The sequence below is a fragment of the Lethenteron reissneri genome, chromosome 46 (assembly GCF_015708825.2).
Source record: "Lethenteron reissneri isolate LAM-NWPU_2019-01 chromosome 46, ASM1570882v1, whole genome shotgun sequence".
NCBI lineage: Eukaryota > Metazoa > Chordata > Hyperoartia > Petromyzontiformes > Petromyzontidae > Lethenteron > Lethenteron reissneri.
Window position 1 is genome coordinate 261,153 of NC_083824.1, and position 24,708 is coordinate 285,860.

General features: G+C 49.9%; 1 protein-coding gene across 1 annotated transcript in view; it reads left to right on the forward strand.

Annotated features, from left to right (window-relative positions):
* LOC133354105 (ceramide synthase 1-like) overlaps positions 1 to 24,274 on the forward strand; it is a 32,837-nt gene extending 8,563 nt beyond the window's left edge. The window contains exons 2-7 of the mRNA XM_061570684.1: positions 1,269 to 1,428; positions 5,730 to 5,910; positions 7,443 to 7,613; positions 16,966 to 17,113; positions 18,595 to 18,755; positions 20,824 to 24,274. Coding sequence (XP_061426668.1) covers positions 1,269 to 1,428; positions 5,730 to 5,910; positions 7,443 to 7,613; positions 16,966 to 17,113; positions 18,595 to 18,755; positions 20,824 to 20,875 — 873 coding nt within the window. The 3' untranslated portion in view covers positions 20,876 to 24,274. The remainder of the gene's footprint in view (positions 1 to 1,268; positions 1,429 to 5,729; positions 5,911 to 7,442; positions 7,614 to 16,965; positions 17,114 to 18,594; positions 18,756 to 20,823) is intronic.
* Positions 24,275 to 24,708: the final 434 nt, after the last annotated feature.

Genomic DNA, 24,708 nt, shown 5'->3' on the forward strand with positions numbered 1-24,708 from the left:
AAGCGCGTTGAACTTTGTCCCGACTCAGTGGTGGCAGCAGTAGCTGACGGAGCGACTGTAACAGAGACGGGGTCAGAGAGCAAGTCCTTTGCGTTCCTTGAAATCCACGCCGCCATCTGAACTCCCTTCCAAAACTCTATCCGTGCACATTGCAGAAACAGATAACATCATCTTCTTGGTTCTTTCGGTAAAGTCACGTAGAAGGGAAATAATAAAACGATAAAAATGAAACGTACTAAAATACAATTCTCACGACGTTTTGGCCACAACGCAAGCAGCCGTCCTCAGGTGAAGAACAGGTCTGTCTTTACCGAAAGAACCAAGAAGATGAATCCCCGCAGTCACGAAAGCTTTTAATCGAAAAGCTAACATCATGTCTAACAATAGCAATTAAAACAATCCCCAGCGGCACAGCAGTTTTATAAAGGAGTCGATTCAAATCCCTTCAAGTCATTACAGTTTCAAACGGAGTATTTTGGGCCACGCGCTCCGGAAGTGGATGGCCGGCTTGTTTTTGTCCAAATTTGCCGACTCTGCGTAAAAACCCAGCGTCGAACAGTGGGGCCGGTTGCGTGCGTGTGGAACAGGAAAAGGGTGTTCGACAGTTTTGCTTGTGACTTCTAGACCAGAGGCATACACACACGTCTCTCTTGTGAGCTCCCGAACTCTCACAGCACCGCATTTAGGCCCTCCACTAAACAACCGCCCTTGTTTCTGTTTTGTGGAATTTTATACATTCCTGTTTTATCCCCAAGCGCCAGTAAACCACGATCCCCCCCTCCCCACCGTGATCCCATGTGACCCCGCGTGGCGAAGCTTTCCGTGTCTGAAGCCCTGAATGCGGCTGCAGACATCCTGAAAAAACGGTAGGACGCGTCGCAATCCCTAAGGCGCGATGTAATGGGTTTTATATTTACGAATTTTCTGCCAATTAGCGAGTGTTTATGCGTGCGGGAGGAAACCCTGGACTCGCGACGGGGAAGGGAGTCTCTCAAAATGTGCGCGGCAATCCCCCAACCCTCGCTGGCGTCCACAGCAGAGGTCGCAACCGGGTACCCGATACCCGTACCCTACCCGATACCCGGCTACCCGTGGCCGGGTACGGGTACGGGTACCCGTTTGCGACCCTGGTGCGGCCGGGTTCGGGTAAGGAATCAAAACCCGTTTGCGACCTCTGGTCCGCAGTGCCGGATCAGGGGCCACGCGCGTATCTGCGGCACACGTAGCTGCCCAACGATGACGCTCACTCCGTCGTGTTTTTGTCGCAGCCGCTGGCGGCAAAGCTGCGGCTGCGCCCCCAGGATGTGGCCAAGTTCCCGGAGAACGCGTGGAAGCTCGTCTTCTACCTGGGCGCGTGGCTCTACAGCGGCTACCTGCTCTTCATGCGCGACTACAACTTCTTCGCACAGCCGCTGTCGGCGTTCACCGGTGAGCGCGGCCGCTCGCGCAACCGGCGCCGCGGCGGGGATTTGCGGCGATTCGGTGCCGCGACGGTAACTTTCGCGACGCCGGCGATCTTCGCGATTCACCCTGGGCCGGGATTCGGCAACCCAAATGACAAGAAGAGAACTTGTTTTCGAATCCGTCGGGGAAAAAAAACCACTAAACGGTTCAAGAGCCGCCAATGCGTGTAAATACGAGACGGAGGTGGTCCTCGATGAATGACGTCACGAAGCACCAGTCCTGAAAGAGCCACCGCATGCGGCTGGCTCCCGAGCCTCGGATTGCCACCGCTGACTCAGGCCGTCATCACCGCTCCGCCAGTCGACGAGAGCCACGACTGGTGGTCCACAATTTTAATCGCAACATTTAACTTTTTCCCTTTAGTCTCGTTTTCACCGCCTCGTTTAAACAAAACAAAAAATTGGCGAATTCCAGCTCTCAGAATGATACGTTCGAGTTTAATGGACGTGCAGCAAATGCTGCGAGGTGTATGTGTGCATGTTGAACTTCTTTAGCTGACTGTGTTAATCGAAGGTGCATAGCAAAGGAACGCATCTACGGTGTGAACAAAGATGCAGAATCAGAATATTTATTTTTCCAGGAGGAATCCGACGAGCTATGAAGCTCTTCTTTACCGATGGAAGCGACTTCACTCGGAGTTGGCCACCTTCCCGAGCCGTTCTCTCACACAAGGTGGTGCACTGCCCACCTGTGAGAGTTCGAGAATGGAATTCCTTCGTTCTCTTGACATGATGCCATGCGGGCAATTAGAATGCACACAGACAGCCCCTTTTTTTGTCAATCCACTGCTGGATGAGGGCATCCCCCCCCCCCCCACCACACGTGCAGGTCTTGAGGCTTGTCTCACCCATACTTCACCGCATCGACGTGTGTGGGGGAAGGGGGGGGACATAGAAGTCAAGTACAACAAGCGATGTTGCTGTCCGCCACGTAAGCACAGTGCACAGCGAACAGCGTGGCATGCGGCTGGTCACCCATGGGTGAGTTTGTCTTTTGTTGTTGCGTGGGCTGCTGCTGTGCTCGCACACCACGGATGTCCCTCGCAGAATAGCCGGGCAACCGGCTAAACGAGACCGTCCGCCACGGTGGCTAGGAGACATTAACTACCTCGCCTGGTATGCACGAGGTTGTGGGTTCGATCTCGACCCTCACGCCTGCTGCTGTATATTTGGAGTCTGCGGTGTCTATCTTCTTGTGGTCGCGTGGATTTTTCTCCGGGTCCTCCGGTTTTCCCCTGACATTTAGAATCAACATCACGGCGTTTAGAGTATTTGGCTGCTATACATTTCCACGTGATAAACCACTAAGTTGAGCTATCATTTGTGGCCAGGTTGTTTTTGAAAAGGATCTATATAGCTCAGTGGGCCTTACCTGGTAAAAGGAAAATTAAACTTTTACATTTCATTTTAAAAGTTAAACAAGTCAAATATGAAGTCAAACAACTCGTCCACGCACCATCTCCAGGCTCAAACCTGCTTAGCTTCCACGATATGACAGGATCGGGTGCATACCGGGTGATTTGGTCACAGTGTAACGATGTGGTGGTAATTCGGAGTGTGGTTTACACCCTCGGACTCCTACCTGCCTGTGCACGTCCACAGCCATAGTTGACATTTTTTACCAGTCAAGCGTCCCGCGATGGACAGTGTGCATTTCATTTTCAGAGGATTTGATGCCGCTTGGCTGTCAGTTATGGTGACAGTTTTACAAGTTACAAAAATCGGCTCGTGGTGTTTTTCAAAAATGTAACGTTTAGCGTTAAAAAAGAATAATGATAGCTGACCAGATGGAGTGTGGGGGGGTGCATTGTGGGTGATTTGCTAATGGGGACCCAGAATCAGAATTTTTATTCATTCTGGAGAAATCCGATGAGCTATGGAGCTCAATCGGAATATATGACTGGGGGAGGGAGGGAGGGAGGAAAAAACAAAGTGACATACGGCGAGGTGATTGTGCCGCCGCGCTGCGATCGTCGAAGTGGCGGCCGCGGATTTGCGACTCGTGTCGGCCGTGTCCAAAGTCTCACCGGCAGTGGCTGCGGTGGGGACGCGATGGACTCCTCAGGGACGTTTCGCTAAGATAGCGCCAAGTCGATATCTCGCACGCGACGCACCCGATAAAACCGCTAATGGGCACCCGCCAAAGGTGATTAGCAGTAGCCTTGATAGAGTCTCTCCGTAGTTACGAAAACCTGCTGTGGTCACCTGAATTAATGTGGTTCCGAGCAGGGCGGTAACAAAGTATAATATGTATACATTGTGTCTTCATGTAGCAAGTATCTAAATGCAACTGCACCTCAAGCAGCTGTGTGAAAACAGTGTGGGTGTATTTATTTGATAGAGCGAGGTGTTTAGTCATTGATCTATATGTAAGTCTGTGGGTCTCTGTGAGGGCGCCACGGTGGTGAGATGTTAACTACCTCGCCGGGTATACAGGAGGTCGTTGGTTCGATCCCGACCCTGACGCCTTCTGCATATTTGGAGTTTGCATGTTCTGTCCCGGGTCCCTCCACATTTAGAGATATGCGTTTCGACCAATTGGCTGCAAAAAATGTCCACGGCGATAAGCCACTTCGTTGAGCTATCATTTGTGGCCAGGGCGCTTCTGAAAAAAAGCTGCATAGCTCAGTGGGCCTTACCTGGTAAAATGAAAAAGTTGACTTTGGTTATTAGGGTCTATTGGTATCTAGATGAGCACATGGTCAGTCATAGGTTTATATGTCATCTGTCAATCTCTAAGCGAGTCTGTGAGTGCGAGTCAACACAATGTGGACTTAAATAGTCTCCCAAATGCAACCGCAGGTCAAGACGCTGCACGATACAGTGGGCAGGTTTATTTTTAGACAGAAATAGGCGGTCATCAGAGGTGGACCTGAGGTTGTGACTCGTTTTTGTTATTAATTTTTTTATTTCTGAAAAAAAACAGCCTTCAATACTTTTGAACATCGGCCGTTTATAATATCACCATTTAATGAGGGGACGCTGAATGTCGTAAGCGGTCCAGAGTTCACTTGTGTTGAGCTAATGCTGCTGAAATGATGTAAGCCCAGAAGGTCGTGTGGATGATGGGATGTTTACGAAAACACATCTCCACATATATAATTATATAAAATGCAAAGTTGTGATTATGTGTCTGTTCAAAATGTTTAGCGTACTTCCCGACATGCAACAAACTTGAAATTTGCCATGTGGGTACTTTCCAGACTGCACACCATGCAACAATTATAAAAATACACTTTGTTTTTTTTTTGGGGGGGGGGAGCTCAATAATGCAGATATTTTTTACACAAGTGAGCTTTGACGTCGTATTTGTCACGTGACCCGCGCGTGAGGAAGCGTCACGCATTGTAGTGTAGTGGTTAGCACGCCACGCTACGAACCCGGCGACCCGAGTTCGATTCCCGCTCACGGCCACCATCGTTGACAATTATTTCAACTGGTCCTGGGCCTCCCCTAGGTCGACTCAGCCTCAAACGAGTAACTGGTGTGGTGTGTGAACATCGCCACTGGGGAGACAAAGGCGGCCGGGCATGGTGCTGGCCACCCACCCCCTCGTTAGTTATATATGTGGAGGGACAGATATGGGAAGGTGTATTGTCTGCTGATTTATTTTGCAACTCATATTTTGTGGTGTGTATTTATGAGGTTGGTCAATTTATTTAGTCTCATTCATTCAAAATCATCGTGTTCTAGAAGAAAAAATCTCCTTCATAAAAGAATCATGTTTAATTTTATATTCCATTGTTCATCGAGCAACTCGCATCTCACAATCACTGAGGAATCGCAGACGAGCTGCACGGACAGCCAGGCGATTAGCTCGGTGCCTACAATTGCCAAAGGTCTGCAGTCCTCTACATGTATAAACACTTTGTTAATTCCGTTAATTAACGAGTGTTCATACATGCGGGAGGAGACCGGAGAACCCGGAGAAAACGCACGCGTGCGTGGGGGCAACGTTTTATTCCGCACGGAAGGGACAGATGTCTGCACTTTGCTGTACCGCATTCTCACGGCGAGCCACGGCACGACAACCCCTCGACGCCCACAAGAAGCAGTTTCACAAGATTATCGTGATCCACCGACCCTCGCTGCTGCCTCCGCTGTGCCGGACTACAGGCCATGTGACATGGCCATTCAGTATTCTACAATTATTTTTTTAATATAACTCATTCTCATCTCGCCAAACAATTCGACGAAAGCACACATAGCATGTGCGTTACGAGCGTAGGAATCGGCTTTAACCCGGTGGCTCGTTCCCTGGCGCAGGCTGGTACGTGGGCATGGAGGTGCCCAGCGACATCCACCTCGCCTACATGCTCCAGGGCAGCTTCTACCTCCACTCGGTGTACGGGACACTGTGCCTGGACACGTGGCGCCGCGACTCGCCCGTCATGATCCTCCACCACATCATCACCCTGTCGCTCATCGGCTTCTCCTACGCCCTCAGGTCAGTCGATCGGTGGCTAGGAGATGTTTACTACCTCGCCTGGTTTGCAGGAGGTCGTGAATTCGATCCCGACCCTGACGACGCCTGTATATTTGGAGTATGCGTGCTCTCCCAGTGGTCGCGTCGATTTATCTCCGGGTCCTCTTGATTTTTCCATTTAGATTATTTGGCTGCTATAAATTGCCACGCGATAAGCCACTTATTTGAGCTACCATTTGTGACCAGATCGCTTCTGATAAAAAGAGCAATATATATAGCTCAGTGGTCTTTACCTGGTAAAATAAAAAGTTTTTTTTTATAGTTTTCAGTCGGTCGGTAGCACTGACCCCACCCCGTACTTCTGTCCTCATCCGTCCACCCGTCCCATGGCTGGTCATGGGAGTGCCTGCGAACACAGCCGCCCGCCTGTGACCAAACCACCCACAAAAGAAACTAAACAATAGTTTAGTTTCTTTTGTGTTTAGTTTGTTGTCCTTCCCCCGCACCACCGGTTAGCGCGGTTGGCGACGCACGGTGCGAAAGAAGTTCAACGCGCATATGTGCAGAGCTTCAGAAGCTAAGCGGGATTGAGCCTGGATTGTGCTTGGATGGGCTGACTGCCGCGGTGCATAAAACAGGTGTCATAGGCTGCTGCGGGGCTACGTTGTGGGCAGCAGAGAGGCAGCGAAGCAAAGTGTCTTCTTGTTGTTCTGTGCTTGAGTGCTTCCACGTCTATGCTCGGCAACCGACCGGCGTGGTGAGATCTTGTAAAGATAGCCCGCACGACCCGCACGCCCTGACGATTTTCCTCCATCCAGCAGTGGTTTTTACAAAGGGGCTCCGTTGTCAACTGGAGATGTGCTCCTGTTTTTTAGATCAATCCAAAATTATCCGAAAATGGAGCGAAGTCTCGGAATATCTGGAAAAAAATGTGTTCCAACTGATTTAAAATCGTGATGTCATCGGAACTGATAGAACTGGGTGACATCACGTCCGTACATATCCTGCATATGTGGATAGATGATTTAAAGTATTTGCGTAAAAATTCTCATCAACTGATTGTGTTTCTGTTGGAATGTTACGTAAATGTATACGAGTCCACAATTTAACATGCAAAACTATTTAAATCGTAACATTTGCTGCCATGAGCATGATGTAAATATAATCGTCATTCGTACAAGTACGGAAAATACAAATGGATATCTAAAATTGTCCCAAAAAATTCGAAATTCCAACAAATGAAAAATCATTGTTTAAAAATCTCATGCCCGGTGTACACATGTATGTGTATTCTAGGAACAGGTTTCAGATTACTTGTACAGTCCATACTGAACACAGTGTATCTGAACCGGTCAGGTGGCTCGGTTGCATCTTTGTCTCTGTGTTACTGCGTGCTCGCAGGATGTGAAGCTGCGCATCCGTGCGTGCGTGCGTGCGCGTGCGTCCATGCGTGCGTCCGCGTGCGTCCGCGTGCGTCCGTGCGTGCATTCGCTTGCGTGCATTTGCTTGAATGTGACTTATCCGTGCACGCTCCGCTGCTGGCACCCCCGCAGGTTCCACAACATCGGGCTGCTGGTGCTCTTCCTGCACGACACGAGCGACTTCCTGCTCGAGTTCACCAAGGTCAACGTCTACCTGCGGCACCGCGGCGGGGGCAGCGAACGCGAGCGCTGGGTCCACGCTCGCATCGCCGACCTCGGCTGCGCCGCCTTCGGCTCCAGCTGGTGAGGAGCCCTCGGCCGCCACTGGGGGGGGGGGGGGGGGCTGTCGAGTACGCAGGCGGTGCAACCGCACCGAGGCCCGTGGGCCGGAGGTGGGGGGCGGCCCGGGCGCGGACCTACAAACGGTGGGGGAATTAGGACATGGTTCCCCCACCACCCCACCGTGCCGGGGGTTTAGTTGTCGAGTACGCAGGCGGTGCAACTGCACCGAGGCCCGTGAGCCGGAGGGAGGGGGTCCGGGCGCTGGGATACCAAAAGAAGGGAGACGTTGGACAGGTGAGAGGGCCCTCGGCTTCATTATTTTCACCGTGGGGGTCGTGGCAACCGTGCCAGGGCCCACTGGGTGTGAGGGACGGGTTTCGGTCACTTGCCCGCGGCTTTTACTCACTTGGCTGACTTTTCCACGTCGCTGACACGTGCGACAGTGCAATTATACGGTGGACATTATCTGATGCTATTTGATGCGATTTGATGCGAGCCCCCTGGGGATGGAACCTGTTACACGTGTTTGTATCCATTTGTCAATGGCCCACTGATTCCGGTTGACCTTATTGCAAAAGCAATTGCTCCATACCCAGGAGAGAAGCGCTGTTAAAAAGGATTTAATTTATAGGAGAGGCTTTGCAATACAATGTTGTTTTCTCGAATTTGCTACGCTATTATTTTAGTGGGTTTATCCATAAATGGACCACGTGTGTTATGATGTCGCACGGGGTACATATATATATTACAGCCATTTTGTCAATCTACTGCTGGATGAGTGCTTCCCCACCCCCTGTGATGTTATTTACGTACCTCACCGCATTGGGCAGTGCCAGGTTGGTGAAGGCATGGGTCAAAGGAGTGGAAGCACGGAAGTGCATCACAACAACGCACAAACAATACCATATGTATAACGTAAATGTAACGCACGTGTGTGTGTTGAACTTGTTTCGCACCGCACGTAGCCAACCGGAGGTTCGGTAAAGCGGCGCGCTGGTGCGCCCTTACAAGGAAGCGGACACAGCAGGTGACATTTCGGTCAACGACCCGTCTTAATGGCACGCGTAGACGGGAGACAAAGGCTGTGTCTTTGGCCTCACTCACAGACGGTTGGGCTTGTGTGTATATATATATACGTGCAGCGAACGTCTGCTCTGAAGCAGGTCCATCGCCCGAAACGCCAGCCATAGCCATCATATATATTTTGCAGGCAGTGTCACTGACGTTCCGTCGTCGTCGTCGGGTCTCTGTTCCCGACAGGGGGTGTCTCTCGGGGTGGTGGTGGCGGTGGGGTTCAGTTTAACACCGAGTAGGAGGCTTTCACGATCAGTATCATCCATAATACAGGTTTGATTTTTTTGTTGGGTTAGATCGCGTGAATATATGAATGTGTCGTTAAAGCCGCCACCACCCGACACAGCCAACTAGTAAGGGTTGTCACGTAAAGGGAATGTGCCAAGTCGTTACTCGTACAGCACTAACCGCTTGTGCGTTGGAGAGATGGTAAATGTTGTGGATTTGCTATCCAATTTTACGCGATCTAACCCAAAATAAAACCTCTATTAAGGGGGGGGGGCGGGGTCACTGATGAGCCACATTCCAAGGGATCATCGCTGGGCCCCGAGCTCCTTGAGGCAACGCCGTCCGAGCGCTTGTGTGCGATGAGTGACGGCATTTCAAATATTTGCGTACGGGGGAGTGGTGGCGCCGTGGTTTGCTCCACTGCGTTACAGTCCGAGCCGCCCCCCCCCCCCGGCTCCGTTCGCGCTGCAGGCATTCTGTCACGTGGACCTGCTGTGAGCCACCTTCTTGGTAAACTAAAATGACCGACGGTGCACTGTGCGCCCCTTCCCACGTGTTCAAAACGTGAACCTTTTTTTCCCCCCCACCATAACATCCCATCGAAGGCCACGCGGCCTTCTGGGAGTGGATTTCTTGCCGGCATAATTAGTTCTGACGCAAGTAACCTTTGGAGCGGTTTCAACATTTAATTCTCTCACTCAACAGTCGGGATGCGCTTAAACGAATTTTTTGCCAAAACTGCCGGATGTTTATGGTCAGGCAGCGACCCTCTGCGTCGGATTATGGATCGACGCGTTACTAGAACAAAACACGCGACCGTAAACTAACCGCGGATCGCCATCGTCAAGAACGTGGGCAGCAAAATAAACGAACAGAGCACGACACAACAACGGCCCCGACATATTTGCCTCTCCACCCAGTTTCAACATCCGCACGTGGGGACACGGAAGGTGTGGTGCTGGCCACCCACCCACCCATCCACCCACCGTTGTGTGCCGTGCCGGTCTTAAACAGGCATTCGTACAACACGTACTTATTCCCCAACTGCCCGCGGGGCTGAACACACAACCTTTGTCTTGTTTGCGTGCGTGAGCGCTTACGACGCTGCACGTGTGTGGGGATGCCTGCGTGTCAGGACAGTGAGAGCGCTTACCATCGTCCTCTTTGAGTAGTAAGGGGCCGCATTCCCCAATTGTTAGGTCACGATACAGTTCCGTGACTGGGTGCATCTGGTGGCGGAGGCCCCCGTGGAATGGTGTCGATCATCTCGGCAGAATCGTGGGCAGGTCGTTGGCGTGGCCTCACCCACAAATCAATTATTAATGATTATATTGGCTCTGCAAACTTACTCGGCGTTAAGCTCACGATATAGTTCCATGTTATATGGTAGCGTTATTGACGGCTGTGCCGAGTGCAACTTTCATTGTGCGTGTAAACATGTTTGTACGGATATCACGTGTGTATAGATGGCTTTGCATGTGCGTATGTGTGTATGTCAGTCTATACTCGTGAGGTTGAGAATTAAAATCCTGGTTAGGTTGGTTAAGTAAAAAAAAATTCCAGGAAGCTACACGGAGTTATAGGAAGTTCACGCTGCATTGGGTTTTCATCTTAAGATGTTTTCAAATAATGAATGACGATTATTATCTCTTACGTTTTTATCGGGCACAGCGGACCCAACCAAGGGCTTCATAGGAAATCCGGAGCACCCGGAGAAAACCCCCACGCCTTGTGCGAGGGGGCAGCGCTCGATCCCCAACCGCACAGATGGCGGTTAGTTCACTTGCTCGCAGCACCTTCGCCTGGCGAGCCAGCGTAAGGCGACGTCCGCCGTAAGGGAGCTTCACAACCCATCTGTGCGGTGATCCGCCAACCCTCGCTGCTGCCTCCATGGTGCTGGATTACAGGGGGCAGCAGTAGCAGCAGTAGCAGCAGCAGTAGCAGCAGTAGCAGCAGCAGTAGCAGCAGTAGCAGTAGTAGCAGTAGCAGCAGCAGCAGTAGTAGCAGCAGTAGCAGCAGTAGCAGCAGCAGTAGCAGCAGTAGCAGTAGTAGCAGTAGCAGCAGTAGCAGCAGTAGCAGTAGTAGCAGTAGCAGCAGCAGCAGTAGTAGCAGCAGTAGCAGCAGCAGTAGTAGCAGTAGCAGCAGTAGTAGCAGCAGCAGCAGCAGTAGTAGCAGCAGTAGCAGCAGCAGTAGCAGCAGTAGCAGCAGCAGTAGCAGCAGCAGCAGTAGTAGTAGTAGCAGCAGCAGTAGTAGTAGTAGCAGCAGCAGCAGTAGCAGCAGTAGCAGCAGCAGTAGTAGCAGTAGTAGTAGCAGCAGCCGTAGCAGCAGCAGTAGCAGCATAGTAACGTGGAATTTCCGCCACTGACTCAGGGCTGTAAATGAGAGCTGAGCATCGCTTTGTTGTTCATTTGAGCAGGAAACCGCTTAGAAAATATTTATAGATATGAACTTATGTATGTAAGTGCTTGCATACAATTAAGGAAATTCACTCGCCCCCTTTGTCATTATATTCTTGGTTTTTTCGGTAAAGTCACGTAGAAGGGAAACAATAAAAAAAATTATTGTTTCCCTTCTACGTGACTTTACCGAAAGAACCAAGAATATGAATCCCTGCAGTCACGAAAGCTTTAAATCCAAACCTTAATCATTGTTTTGCATCGCATATTCGGGGCGGAGCGGTGGGGCAGTGGTCGCTGCGCTCCGAGCCCGACGACCCGAGTTCGATTGTCGGCTCCGGCCGACATGGGTGGCGAGCGACATCCGAACCGGCCGTGGGCCCGTCTCTTGCCCAACCCACCAGTGAATTGACAGAGGGCCTGTATATACTCTTAGTTCTTTCAGTAAAGTCACGTAGGTAAAAAATGAAATTAAAATTAATAAAAATAAAATAATAAAATTACGACGTTTCGGAGGCAACACAAGTCTCCGTCATCAGGTGGGACCGTCACAGCTATGATTTGCTGCATCATGTGCATCAAGTGCAGCAAATCTGGCTGTGACGGTCCCACCTGATGACGGAGACTTGTGTTGCCTCCGAAACGTCGTGATTTTATTATTTTATTTTTAGTAATTTTTATTTCATTTTTTACCTACGTGACTTTACCGAAAGAACTAAGAGTATGAATCCTTGCAGTCACGAAAGCTTCAAATCTAGAAGAGGGCCTGTACTCTGTTACGTAAGGAAACTAATACATATGCTAGGTTAACATTTCAGGGAATGGACTTCATAGCGGAAAGACAGCAGATATATATTTATATATGTTAACTTTTAGATGTGATAAGCTCTCCGACCCTTGTACACCACTTGTACACCACTGCCAGCACGGCTTCTTAGAAGTTTTTTTTTTATGATTCGCATGCGTACGTGTGTGCGCGCGTGTGTGTGCGCATGCCTACGTGTGTGCGCGCGTGTGTGTGCGCATGCCTACGTGTGCACGTGTGGGGAGAGGATAGTGCAACGGTCAGCGCGTTGCTCGCTGAACCCGGTGACCCGAGTTTAATTCCCGCTCACGGCCAACACCAGTGACGATTATCTGAACCGGTCCTGGGCTTCCGCTAGGTCGACTCAGCCACAAATGAGTACCTGGTGAGGTGTGTAGTAAACATCGCAACTCGGAAGACAAAGGCGGCCGGGCTTGGCGCTGGCCACCCACCCCCTGGTGTGCCGCGCCGATCTTCATAGGTGCTCGCTAACAGCACTTGCCCCAACAGTCTGTTAAGGCTATACTGGGGATCTTTGTCTTTGTGTGGGTTAGCGCGCTGCGTGAGGGACCCAGCGGAGACCCGAGTTCAATTTCCGCTCGCAGCCAACATCGAGTGGGGATTTGGCTGACCCAGTCCTGAGACTCCCATAGATCGACTCAGCCTTAAATGAGTACTTGGAGTGGTGTGTATGAGACATCAGCAGGAGGGAGACAAAGGCGGCCACCATCACTCCCTCGTGTGCCGTGCCGGCCATCGTGGGTGATCGCCAACAGCACTTGCCCAAGTAATCTGTTAAAGGCTATATGGGGGATCTTTGTCTTCGAGTGTATGTGTAATGATTAGGCAAGTAAACATTCACATACTCATTGATTATTAATCTAAAGAGAAAAATGCATTGTACGTTGCCAGTGAGAACTAATTCTTCTTTACGATTTGTCCAGATCATTACCGAGTAGAGCGGAGCGCTGTCGCAGTGACTAGCGCTACGGACCCGGCTACCTGAGTTGGATTCCCAGCCACGGCGAGAGATTTCTCAACCAATGTTGGCCACCACCACCACCACCACCACCACCGCTCTTGATTAAACCTGCACTGACCAGCGTAGTGTGAAGTATGGTTAAACAACCCCCGATAACTCTGGGAAAGCCCTTTTGAAGTAACTGAATAATGTGTGTATGTTGAACTTTTTTCGCACCGCACGTAGACAATCTTGCTAATCAGATGTGCAGGGAAGGACACTCAATGAACTACAACAAACGATCATGGGACCTCCTTTGGCAATACCAAAATATGAGGATAGGTTTTCCCCTTTTTTTCTGGCAACAAAACAGGTGTGTGGACCAATCAGTTTCAAAGACAATGCATACATTATCAGAGTATGTTTTTTGTTTGCATTCTGACCACAAGTATTGTGGTTAATGCAGACATGATTCCTTGTAAAAAGTTTCAGTTTGGTGTTTTAACATCTTAACACCGGTTTTGTTACCAGAACAAAGGGGAAAACCTACAACCAACGAGTTCTAAAGAAATGAGTTTCCAATCTCGATGATGATTTACAAGTGCAGAGCTCCAGTCGCTTCCTAATATCGGGAGGAAGAGCGTTCCAGACGGCCACGGAAGCGCGTCTGAAAGAGGGCGATGCAGTGACCACCGTCTTTAATGTAATGGGTGTAAGTGGTCGTCATCAGAGGCAGACTGTTTTAAAGGTTTTGGTTAAACCTTCAAAACCTTTTAAACCGTCTGCCTCAGCAGCTTTCCTCTCTTTTTTTCCTCCTGATGACGACCGCTTGCGTTGCGATCGAAACGTCGTAGTTTTTTTATTTTTTTTTGTTATTTTCTTTTAACCTATCTACGTGACTTTACCGAAAGACCCAAACAATATGAGTTCCTGCAGTCACGAAAGCTTTAAGCCAAGGGTGTAAAAAATGTTTGCGCATGTATACAGTCAAGTAGTGCGCGGGTGTTATATGTCGTCACGTGGAGTGAACCAAACTGTGTCCAAATGAGAAGAAAATAAAAACAAACAAATGTGCAATAAAAGGAGGGCAGCGGTGTTTGGAAAGACCATGCAGGACGCTTGGATTACGTGACGCGTTGCAAGACGCGCATTACACTGTGTGACAAAAAAACATTTCGTTCCTGGGTAGTAAGTGTTATTTCCTAATTGCTTATGCCTCAAAAGTACAGAAAATGGCTGTTATTCCCCACAAACTTTGCTTTTGTGACCAGGACAGTGATATTTTGAAATGTACCTATTTTCAATGTGAAAACGTGGTGTGCATTTGTGTATTTTCGTTCGCCGTACAGTCAGAAAAAAAACACATGAATCAAAATTATATGAATATATACTAAAGTTATACAAAAATTACTACTTTCTGTTCGACAGATCGTGTCCGTGCTGTTTCACTGTGATGTTCTTGCTGGTTTGTGTTGTGTTCACCTGTGTACCCTGTGTTGTGTCCATGCTGTGTGTCTCTGTGGTGTTCTTGCTGGATCGTGTTGTATTCACCTGTGTACCCTGTATTGTGTTCATGCTGTGTGTCACTGGTGCTCTTGCTGGTTCGTGTTGTGTTCACCTGCTTGCCCCTGTATTGTGTCCATGCTGTGTGTCTCTGTGGTGTTCTTGCTGGATCGTCTTGTGTTAACCTGCATACCCTGTATCGTGTCCATGCTGTGTGTCACTGTGGTGTTCTTGCTGGATCGTGTTGTGTTCACCTGTGTACCCTGTATTGTGTCCATGCTGTGTGTCTCTGTGGTGTTCTTGCTGGTTTGTGTTGTGTTAACCTGTGTACCCTGTATTGTGTCCATGCTGTGTGTCTCTGTGGTGTTCTTGCTGATTCGTGTTGTGTTAACCTGTGTACCCTGTATTGTGTCCATGCTGTGTGTCTCTGTGGTGTTCTTGCTGGTTTGTGTTGTGTTAACCTGTGTACCCTGTATTGTGTCCATGCTGTGTGTCTCTGTGGTGTTCTTGCTGATTCGTGTTGTGTTAACCTGCATACCCTGTATTGTGTCCATGCTGTGTGTCTCTGTGGTGTTCTTGCTGGATCGTGTTGTGTTCACCTGTGTACCCTGTATTGTGTCCATGCTGTGTGTCTCTGTGGTGTTCTTGCTGGATCGTCTTGTGTTAACCTGCATACCCTGTATTGTGTCCATGCTGTGTGTCTCTGTGGTGTTCTTGCTGATTCGTGTTGTGTTAACCTGTGTACCCTGTATTGTGTCCATGCTGTGTGTCTCTGTGGTGTTCTTGCTGGTTTGTGTTGTGTTCACCTGTGTACCCTGTATTGTGTCCATGCTGTGTGTCTCTGTGGTGTTCTTGCTGGTTTGTGTTGTGTTCACCTGCTTGCCCCTGTATTGTGTCCATGCTGTGTGTCACTGTGGTGTTCTTGCTGGTTCGTGTTGTGTTCACCTGCTTGCCCCTGTATTGTGTTCATGCTGTGTGTCTCTGTGGTGTTCTTGCTGGTTTGTGTTGTGTTCACCTGCTTGCCCCTGTATTGTGTCCATGCTGTGTGTCTCTGTGGTGTTCTTGCTGATTCGTGTTGTGTTAACCTGTGTACCCTGTATTGTGTCCATGCTGTGTGTCTCTGTGGTGTTCTTGCTGGTTTGTGTTGTGTTAACCTGTGTACCCTGTATTGTGTCCATGCTGTGTGTCTCTGTGGTGTTCTTGCTGATTCGTGTTGTGTTAACCTGCATACCCTGTATTGTGTCCATGCTGTGTGTCTCTGTGGTGTTCTTGCTGGATCGTGTTGTGTTCACCTGTGTACCCTGTATTGTGTCCATGCTGTGTGTCTCTGTGGTGTTCTTGCTGGATCGTCTTGTGTTAACCTGCATACCCTGTATTGTGTCCATGCTGTGTGTCTCTGTGGTGTTCTTGCTGATTCGTGTTGTGTTAACCTGTGTACCCTGTATTGTGTCCATGCTGTGTGTCTCTGTGGTGTTCTTGCTGGTTTGTGTTGTGTTCACCTGTGTACCCTGTATTGTGTCCATGCTGTGTGTCTCTGTGGTGTTCTTGCTGGTTTGTGTTGTGTTCACCTGCTTGCCCCTGTATTGTGTCCATGCTGTGTGTCACTGTGGTGTTCTTGCTGGTTCGTGTTGTGTTCACCTGCTTGCCCCTGTATTGTGTTCATGCTGTGTGTCACTGTGGTGTTCTTGCTGGTTCGTGTTGTGTTCACCTGCTTGCCCCTGTATTGTGTCCATGCTGTGTGTCTCTGTGGTGTTCTTGCTGGTTTGTGTTGTGTTCACCTGTGTACCCTGTATTGTGTCCATGCTGTGTGTCTCTGTGGTGTTCTTGCTGGTTTGTGTTGTATTCACCTGCGCACCCTGTATTGTGTCCATGCTGTGTGTCACTGTGGTGTTCTTGCTGGTTCGTGTTGTGTTCACCTGTGTACCCTGTATTGTGTTCATGCTGTGTGTCACTGTGGTGTTCATGCTGTGTGTCACTGTGGTGTCCATGCTGTGTGTCACTGTGGTGTTCTTGCTGGTTCGTGTTGTGTTCACCTGCTTGCCCCTGTATTGTGTTCATGCTGTGTGTCTCTGTGGTGTTGTCATGCCATTTTTTACACCAGTGTGGTTCTCGCCGTGCAGCATTTCGCGCTGCAATTTGCACAAACGACGCTCCGCAATTATTATAATTGCTGTTATTGATATTTACGAGACAAAACGCTTCGCATTGTTACGTTTTACTTATTCACGTGGGGCCCTATTTAACAACAAAAAAACCTGACATTTATCGACCGCCCCTCACCGTGGTAAGTTTCTCGATGCGACTCCGGGTTTGGCGGAGTGGCCGCACGTTTCCTCTGCCCACCGTCTGCTCCCCCCCCCACCCCACTCTGCCCCCCCCCACCCCGGTGGTGCCGTGGCCACGCAGGTTCGTGTGCCGCCTCTACTGGTTCCCGCTCAAGGTGGTGCACACCACCGCCGTCACGGTGCTCACCGTCATCCCGAACATGCCCTTCTACTTCTTGTTCAACACCCTGCTCATCATACTCACCGGCATGAACGTCTACTGGTTCTCGGTCAGTCGGAGCCCCCCCCCCCCTGACATCCCCCTCCAGCCCGCTCCACCCCCCCCCCCCCCCCCCCCCCAGGTTCTTGTCAAATAAAAAAAACTCGCCCCATTATTCAACTGTCGAGCACGGGAGATTGAGTCGAACCGGCGACCCTCGGTATTCTAATTGCAGTCCGCTAGTCACGTATCTACGTGTGTGTAGAACTTCTTTCGCGGCGTACATAGACAACCGCGCTGATCGGAGTTGCGGGGCAAGGACAGCAAACTAAACACTCAAAGCAGTGCTGAAGAAATGAGTTTTCAATCTAGATGACGACGATTTATAAGTGCATATCGGAAGCAAGACCGTTCCAGACGGCCGCAGAAGGGCATCTGAGAGCGGCGCGATGCAGTGACCGCCGTCTTGGTTACCATGCTGCGCTCTGGACCCGGGCGACCCCAGTTTGATTCCCGCTCGCGGCCGCCAACATCAGCGACGATTATCTGAACCGATCCTGGGCCCTTCCCTAGGTCAACTCGGCCTCAAATACGTACCCTGTGCGGTGTGTGTGTGTATGTTGAACTGCTGTCGCACCGTACGTAGCCAACCGTGCTAACCGGAATGTAAACATCGCCACTGGGGAGACAGAGGCGGCCGAGCGTGTGCAACCCTGGGGGTAACACGCAGAGCGTTGCACGGATGGATTCAATAATCCATTGCTGTACTGCCACCTGCTGGCCACCTCACAGCCCCAGCCTATCACGTCCCGCCACTAGCCAGGTTCAAGACCTGAGTTCTGACGAAATCGGGCATATTCAAGGTGGTGTGTCCAGAGCGTTTATGCAAGAACACGCTGCACACTTTGTACCTCATTAATATTGTATGCACAATAAGCTGTTGCAACGGCAACACTGATAGACGATAGATATTATTTTTTAAGTTGCATAATTGACAGGAACAGTCGGTCCAGTAGATAGCGTGATAACTATTGCGTGTGTGTGTGTGTGGGTAATGATACAAATGTACGGTTGACCTTTCTTGTCTAATACATGCTTGTGTAGACTCCACGCAGCCGACATCGGAACATCTAATCAGAGGCCGTAATAGCTGCCGGTTTTAACCGTTTGGACTCTCAAATGTGGAAAGAGAAAGAAAAAACCTCAATTATTTTACCCGTACAGACGTCGCACAGCCGCAGATAGGCAAAGCGCTGGGAAAAAAAAAACGAATAAACCCAACGAGGTTACGGACTCGCTGTGAATTCTCAGAATGCGGTGTTTCGTTGCCTTCTGGAAATGCAGCATTAATCTGTAAGCTTATCAGGTAAATACAAAGGGCACACGTGGCAAAGAAAATCGCCTGTCAGTTAGCCGCAAAGTTGGCGGGGGCAACAGCAATCTAAGAACTCCGACCTGCCCAAGCCCATAAACACGTGGCAGAGGTGTCGTTTTATTGTCTGATCTGTTCCCTGTTACCGGCGCCCTCACCCCTGCCCCCTCGCCCCGTAGTTCATCGTGGCCTTCGTGGCGAAGGTGCTGACGGGGCAGATGAAGGAAGTGGACGATCTGCGCGAGTTCGACGTGAATGAGCGAGTGAGCACGGGCCCGGAGGGGGAGGCAATGACGCAGGGGGAGCGCCGGTCTCACGCGAAACGCGGCAAAGGAAAAGGGTGAGTGAGCGAGGCCGCTTCGCCGCAGTTTCCATCCGAATCCATCTTTCGCTCCTCTGCACCTCTCGCGTGGCTCTTCCCAGTTTTTTCCTTCCGTCAATCGAGTGAAAATCGGTTGAGCACATGGGTAGGATGGTGTGCCTTTCCGGGCCCTTCCCCCCTCAACCATTATATATACGGAGTGGTAGCTCTTGTAATCTCTCATTTACTTGATACAGCTGTCCTGGCTGTGACGGTTCCACCTGAAGACGGAAGCTTGTGTTGCCTCCGAAACGTCGTGAATTTTTATTTTTTTATTTTTTTATTTTACTTTTATAAATTTTAATTTAAATTTTTTTACCTACGTGACTTTACCGAAAAAACCTAAGAATATGAACCGCACCTCTGTTTAAAAGTTGATCGCACTGAAGACCGCAGGCCGCACGTCCACCCATCGCCGTTTGTCATTTGTTTCTCACTCGCAACACCGGTTCCGCAGCTGTCAACTCAAGAGGGAAATGTTGAGCAAAGATTGCAAAGTGTGTGACCACAGCGGCTTCGTGAACTCGCCGTTGCGCAATGTAGAATAGACCAAATACCAAATGTGCACGCTTATTTTTTTAGTCAATGGGCTTTTTACTCCCCTCCTCCATCCCGGATTTTTCCACTCGCACTATCACGGCTGTGCCATCAGAACAATCCAGAAGTGGAGGCGCATTTTATTTATTTGGACAACGGCACTGAAACCGCGCACGAGTTTTTGTAATTGTCATGATTTAGAATGTTTATTTATTTATACTGGTAGGAACCTCCTGGTTCCACCAGCCCATAGGGGATTATTGTTTCTGTCCGTCCATCGTGCAGGGAGGGGCTGGGTGGGAGAGGGTGGGGAGGGGCTGGGTGGGGGAGGGTGGGGAGGGGCTGGGTGGGGAGGGTGGGACTGGGTGGGGGATGGGAAGGGTGGGGCTGGGTGGGGAGGGGCTGGTCACCCCGTGGTGCCCTTATAAAACTCAACGTTTAACCTACTCATGCCGGCTTGTGCCCGCCCTCAAATCACGATCATCCCGGATCTCTTCACCACCTGGACTAATGCCTCCCCAAGCCAATGCCATCCGTCGTGGTCCTGCGATATATAGCGGCGAGCGATTGAGCATCGGCACGCGAGCGGTTTTAACCGCTCCGTCTCCGTGGTGGACGTCGCCTCGGGGCGTCCGTCCTCCCCGCTTTAGCTGCCACCCTGTCGTCAGTCTCGCTCGCCGGCCGTCGATCGTCCGCTCCAGCGACAACGTGTCCTGCCCCAGCCCACGTTGTTTCCTCATTGGCCAACGCGACGTCTGTAACGTGCATTTGGCTGGCCATCGAACAAAGGCGGTGGTCACCGCATGGCGTGCTTTTCAGATGCGCTCCTGTGGCCGTCTGGAACGCTCTTCCTTCCGATATTAGGAAGCCACTGGAGCTATGCATTTTTAAATCGTCTAGATTGGGAACTCATTTCTTTCTAACTGATTTTTGTGTTTAGTTTGTTGTTTTCCCCCTCCGCACCTCCTATTAGCACGCTTGGCTACATATGGTGCGAAAAAAGTTCTACGTAAAAAGTTCTCTAATCCACGTGACCATCTTTCTGTTTTCTCGCTGTAACCGCAAGCGGACACTTTGTCAATGCCCAGTATTTGCAATTCATACGTCATAGCAGGTAATATACACCGATTAAACACTCTTCTTAAGGGATAATGGTATGTTGACTTTGCACCGTCCTGTTCAGCTTTCCAAAATCTATATATGCTCTCGTACGGCTCTTTTAAGTCATAATTTTTTTAATCGGTCCACCTTCAATAACCTCCCGAAGCACGCACACGCACATACACACACACACACGCACATACACACACACCGCTCTGCTGTGGCCTCCACTCGCGTCCCCTCCGACAGATTCCCTCGTTGGCTTGGCGAACTTTGTGGAGCACGCGCGTGCCACCTCCGTTGTTGTTGTTGTGTACGTCTCGTGCGGATTTATCGGTGTGTTCGGCAAAGCTCGCGCCGAAATCACAAACCTCATCGGCGCTTTCTCCCCCTTCCCCGTCGCGTGCAGCGAGGCTCAGGAGAACGGCCTGCAAAGCGGCGGTGGCAAGAAGCAGCAGTGAGTGCGAAGCGCACGCTGCTCGGAGGCGCCCCTGCGACTTCTCCCTCTGCGCGTCTCCGACAAAACCATGGGGGGGGTGGATCCGGCCGCACAAAAAACCCCAAAGTTTCTTTCCCCAAGCCACAGCCACCGTCCTCCCCCTTCCTCCGAGGGATTTGGTTTGCTCCACAGCTGACTGCCGGTCTGCAAGTGTGAGAGTTGGTCACGGACCATTTCATTTGAATCGAGGTGGGGATTTTTTTCTTTCATAATTCGTGTTTGGGGAGGAAGAAAAAAAAACTGGCGTTCCGTCCAGCTATTTGCTTTCCAGCCGGCGTGTGGCCATGCTGTTGTTGGCTGGGGGAGTGGCGCACTTGTGCCAAGAGTCGGAATTCGCGGAGTCAAAAACGAAGACGCGGGGGAGGTTTAAAATTGTTTTGTTTTCCAGCAGCGGTCTCGTGCTTGGAGACGGACGCTTCCATTGCGACGTCTTTTTATCCTCAGCAGGCAGACTTCTGTCAATGACAAACCCCTTTTAGTGAGCACCGTTGTGGTGAGTAAACTTCACGTGTTTTTTAATTGACATCTCTCTCCGCACAGCGGACGACACTGTTTACAGAGTACGTGTCATTTTTTTAAAATATTGCTTCATGTGTTTTAAAAAAGGAAACAGAGAAAGCGTGAGAGTTAATCATGGCCCCCCTCCCGCCCCTCTCGTTTGAAGCTGCTCTTTAGAGACATCTGGAGCCCGTGGTTGTTATTGCACATTCGCCACAACAGGAGCGAATGTGTTGTCATGCCCTCTGCCCCTAGTGAACAAATGCGCCCTCTTGTGGATCGATCCCGGCCTTTGCGTGCGAGCGTGGCTCCTTCGAACAACAACGACACAAATTGAGAAGCAAACGAAATGAAAATGAGGGGGGGGGGGGTCCTTTGCTAGTGGAGTGGGGGGCTGTCAGGGGTTAGGGGTTAGGGCTAAGGTCAGCACGAGGTAGACGGGTAACAATTCACCTCCACTTCACGTGTGATTCAAGGAATTGTTAGGATTCTGAGTAACGTTTTTTTTTACGAATGTTTTTTAAATTCCCATTGTGGCTTGTTTGTTTTGATTGTCGTTCCGTCGACGTGATTTGCATTATTAGTTACTACACGCATAATTTTTTTAAATGTATCATGAGCTGCACGATCGCTTTTTAATCGATGGGTCAATGTTTGAATGGTTCGTGACAGTGATAAGTGTTGCTTGTCGGTTCTGGATCGGTTGTGTTTCCGGCGATACTACAACGATGTCACACATGATTAAATCAGCGATAATCTTACTGCCCGCTTTGCAAGATATATCACTATTATCTTGCCTTATCAGAAAACATTCTTCAATATTTATTTTCCTTCCAGAAGGATTATTACATGGTTCGGATCGACGGCATAGTTGGTTATGTAACGCCACCGTTATAAGCAATCGGACACATTTTTAAGTCCCGGCAATTTCCGTCGACTCGTGATGGGATTGTGTTGAGCGAAACTGCAGTCGAAGATCTTTGAAGGAGCAGTATTCTTAATTCTTGATCAAAGGACTTCAAATCAATGAAAACAACAATTAAACAAATTGCAATCGTACAAGGAACTGTTATTGCGATACTCATCCTAATTTTAATATCGTATCGCGATCATGAAAGTTTTTTTAATATAGTGGCAACCCCGGGGTTAGGCATTAGCTTCGCGTTCGGTTGGCTATCATGTGCTGGGGCTCCTCAAGCTGCTTGCCATCATCACCACCACCACCCGGCTTTCTCGCTCTTGCGCCGATTTCATGTTCATCACTGACATTTGCAGAGTCATATTCTTAGGTTTTTTCCGGTAAAGTCACGTAGGTAAAAAATAAAAATGTATAAAAGTAAAATAAAAATAAAATAAATTATGTTACTTTTATTAATTATTTTTTTTTACCTACGTGACTTTACCGAAAAAAAACTAAGAATATGAATCCTTGCAGTCACGAAAGCTTCAAATCTAGAATTTGCAGAGCCGCCAATGCCAGGCGGGGTGGCTGGGATGGGTGGGGGGTCCATGCAGGGGTGGCTACGACATCACGCACACACGCGTACACACAAGACACGCGCACGCACACACACGCGCACACATAAGACACACGCACACACACGCGCACACATAAGACACACACGCACACACGCGTACACACAAGACACGCGCACGCACACACACGCGCACACATAAGACACACGCACACACGCGCACACACAAGACACGCGCACACACGCGCACACACGCACACACGCGCACACACGCGCACACACGCACACACACGCACACACGCGCACACACAAGACACGCGCACACACACGCACACACGCGCACACACGCACACACGCGCACACACGCACACACGCGCACACACGCGCACACACACGCACACACACGCACACACGCGCACACACAAGACACGCGCACACACACGCACACACGCGCGCGTGCATCTATCCCCCAAGGCATCGTCAAGCTCGGCTCCTGGTTTCGGCCCATTAATCACAATGACCTCTAATTAAGCCCCATCGGAGGAGGGGGGGGGCTGTGGATGGGAGGGACGGGTTGTGAGCGGGCTTGGCTATGAGAAGATTAATAGTGGGGGTAGGGGGGGGCACTTGAAATTGTGTGGGACAGAGTTTGCACGACGCTTTTGCAACCTTTCCAAGTCTGGTGATGACCAAATCTACAGTCACATTAGCATAAGGGCGCCCAACCTCAAAAGCCAAGCGGGTTAGAACCTCGTGAGGTCTCGGATGGGTGACCACCAGGGGCTTGCCAGGTGTTGTGGCCAGGAGATGGCAGTGGTGAGTGTGTGTGTGTGCCCCCCCCCCCCCCCCTGACTTGGTAGTCTGGTGTTTGTTTTGAATAAGGGCAAACACTCATTCATGGAATTGGCCAAACGTGCCAAAAGCTGTAGGACCTTCCTGAAAAGAGAGCCTTGAGACTCACGCTTTCCTGGTTAAATAATTTGCATTCATGAGCATGTTGGTGTGTTAGACGTACACCGATGGACGATTGATGAATGAAGGGTGTGTCCATGTTGACCGCTGGCCAGACGAGTGGCGGGTCGTCTCGCAGAGATAGCGGTCAGATGTCCAGTCCAGGGCCTGAAAGCGGTGATGAACTCCTGTGAACAATGACTAGCAAAGTCGCACCGCAGTGCGTGAATCGTGTGCAGTGAAACCCGGTGTGTTAGTTGCGGTCCGGTCTTCACTGTGGCCCTCTCTCTCTCTAGGAGAGAATTTTCCCCGGTAAACGTGTCCCCCTTTCAATCCCTAAACCCCCTTTCAGTGTTACTGATCGGGAACGGGCGTTTGGAACAGCGGTGTTTTGTTGTATTAAACCGTGGCAGGAATTAAACAGTACAAACATTGAACTTTGTGTGTTTTTCCCACTTTGTTTTTGGCGTTCGTGTTTTATATTTGGGGAAGCAAATTGACGTTTTATTCACCCTGGCCAATCCATCCCAGGACACGGCATGTGTTCTGTTATGAAAACTACACAGAACCTAACCAGTTGTGACAAAACTCACCATACCAGCTGAGCAACACAAAATGCCCGAATGTGTATCGATCATCCTTGGGTGAGAATGGCAATGATTTATTTTCAATTGTGCCACAGAGTGGTGGCGCTGCGGTTAGGGCACCGCGCTCTCATCAGCCCATCGATCCGAGTTGTTTTTTTGTTTATATTTTTAGTTTTTTTTTCGGTAAAGTCACGTAGGTAAAAAATAAAAATTAATAAAAGTAAAATAAAATAAAAATCACGACGTTTCGGAGGCAACACAAGCTTCCGTCTTCAGGTGGAACC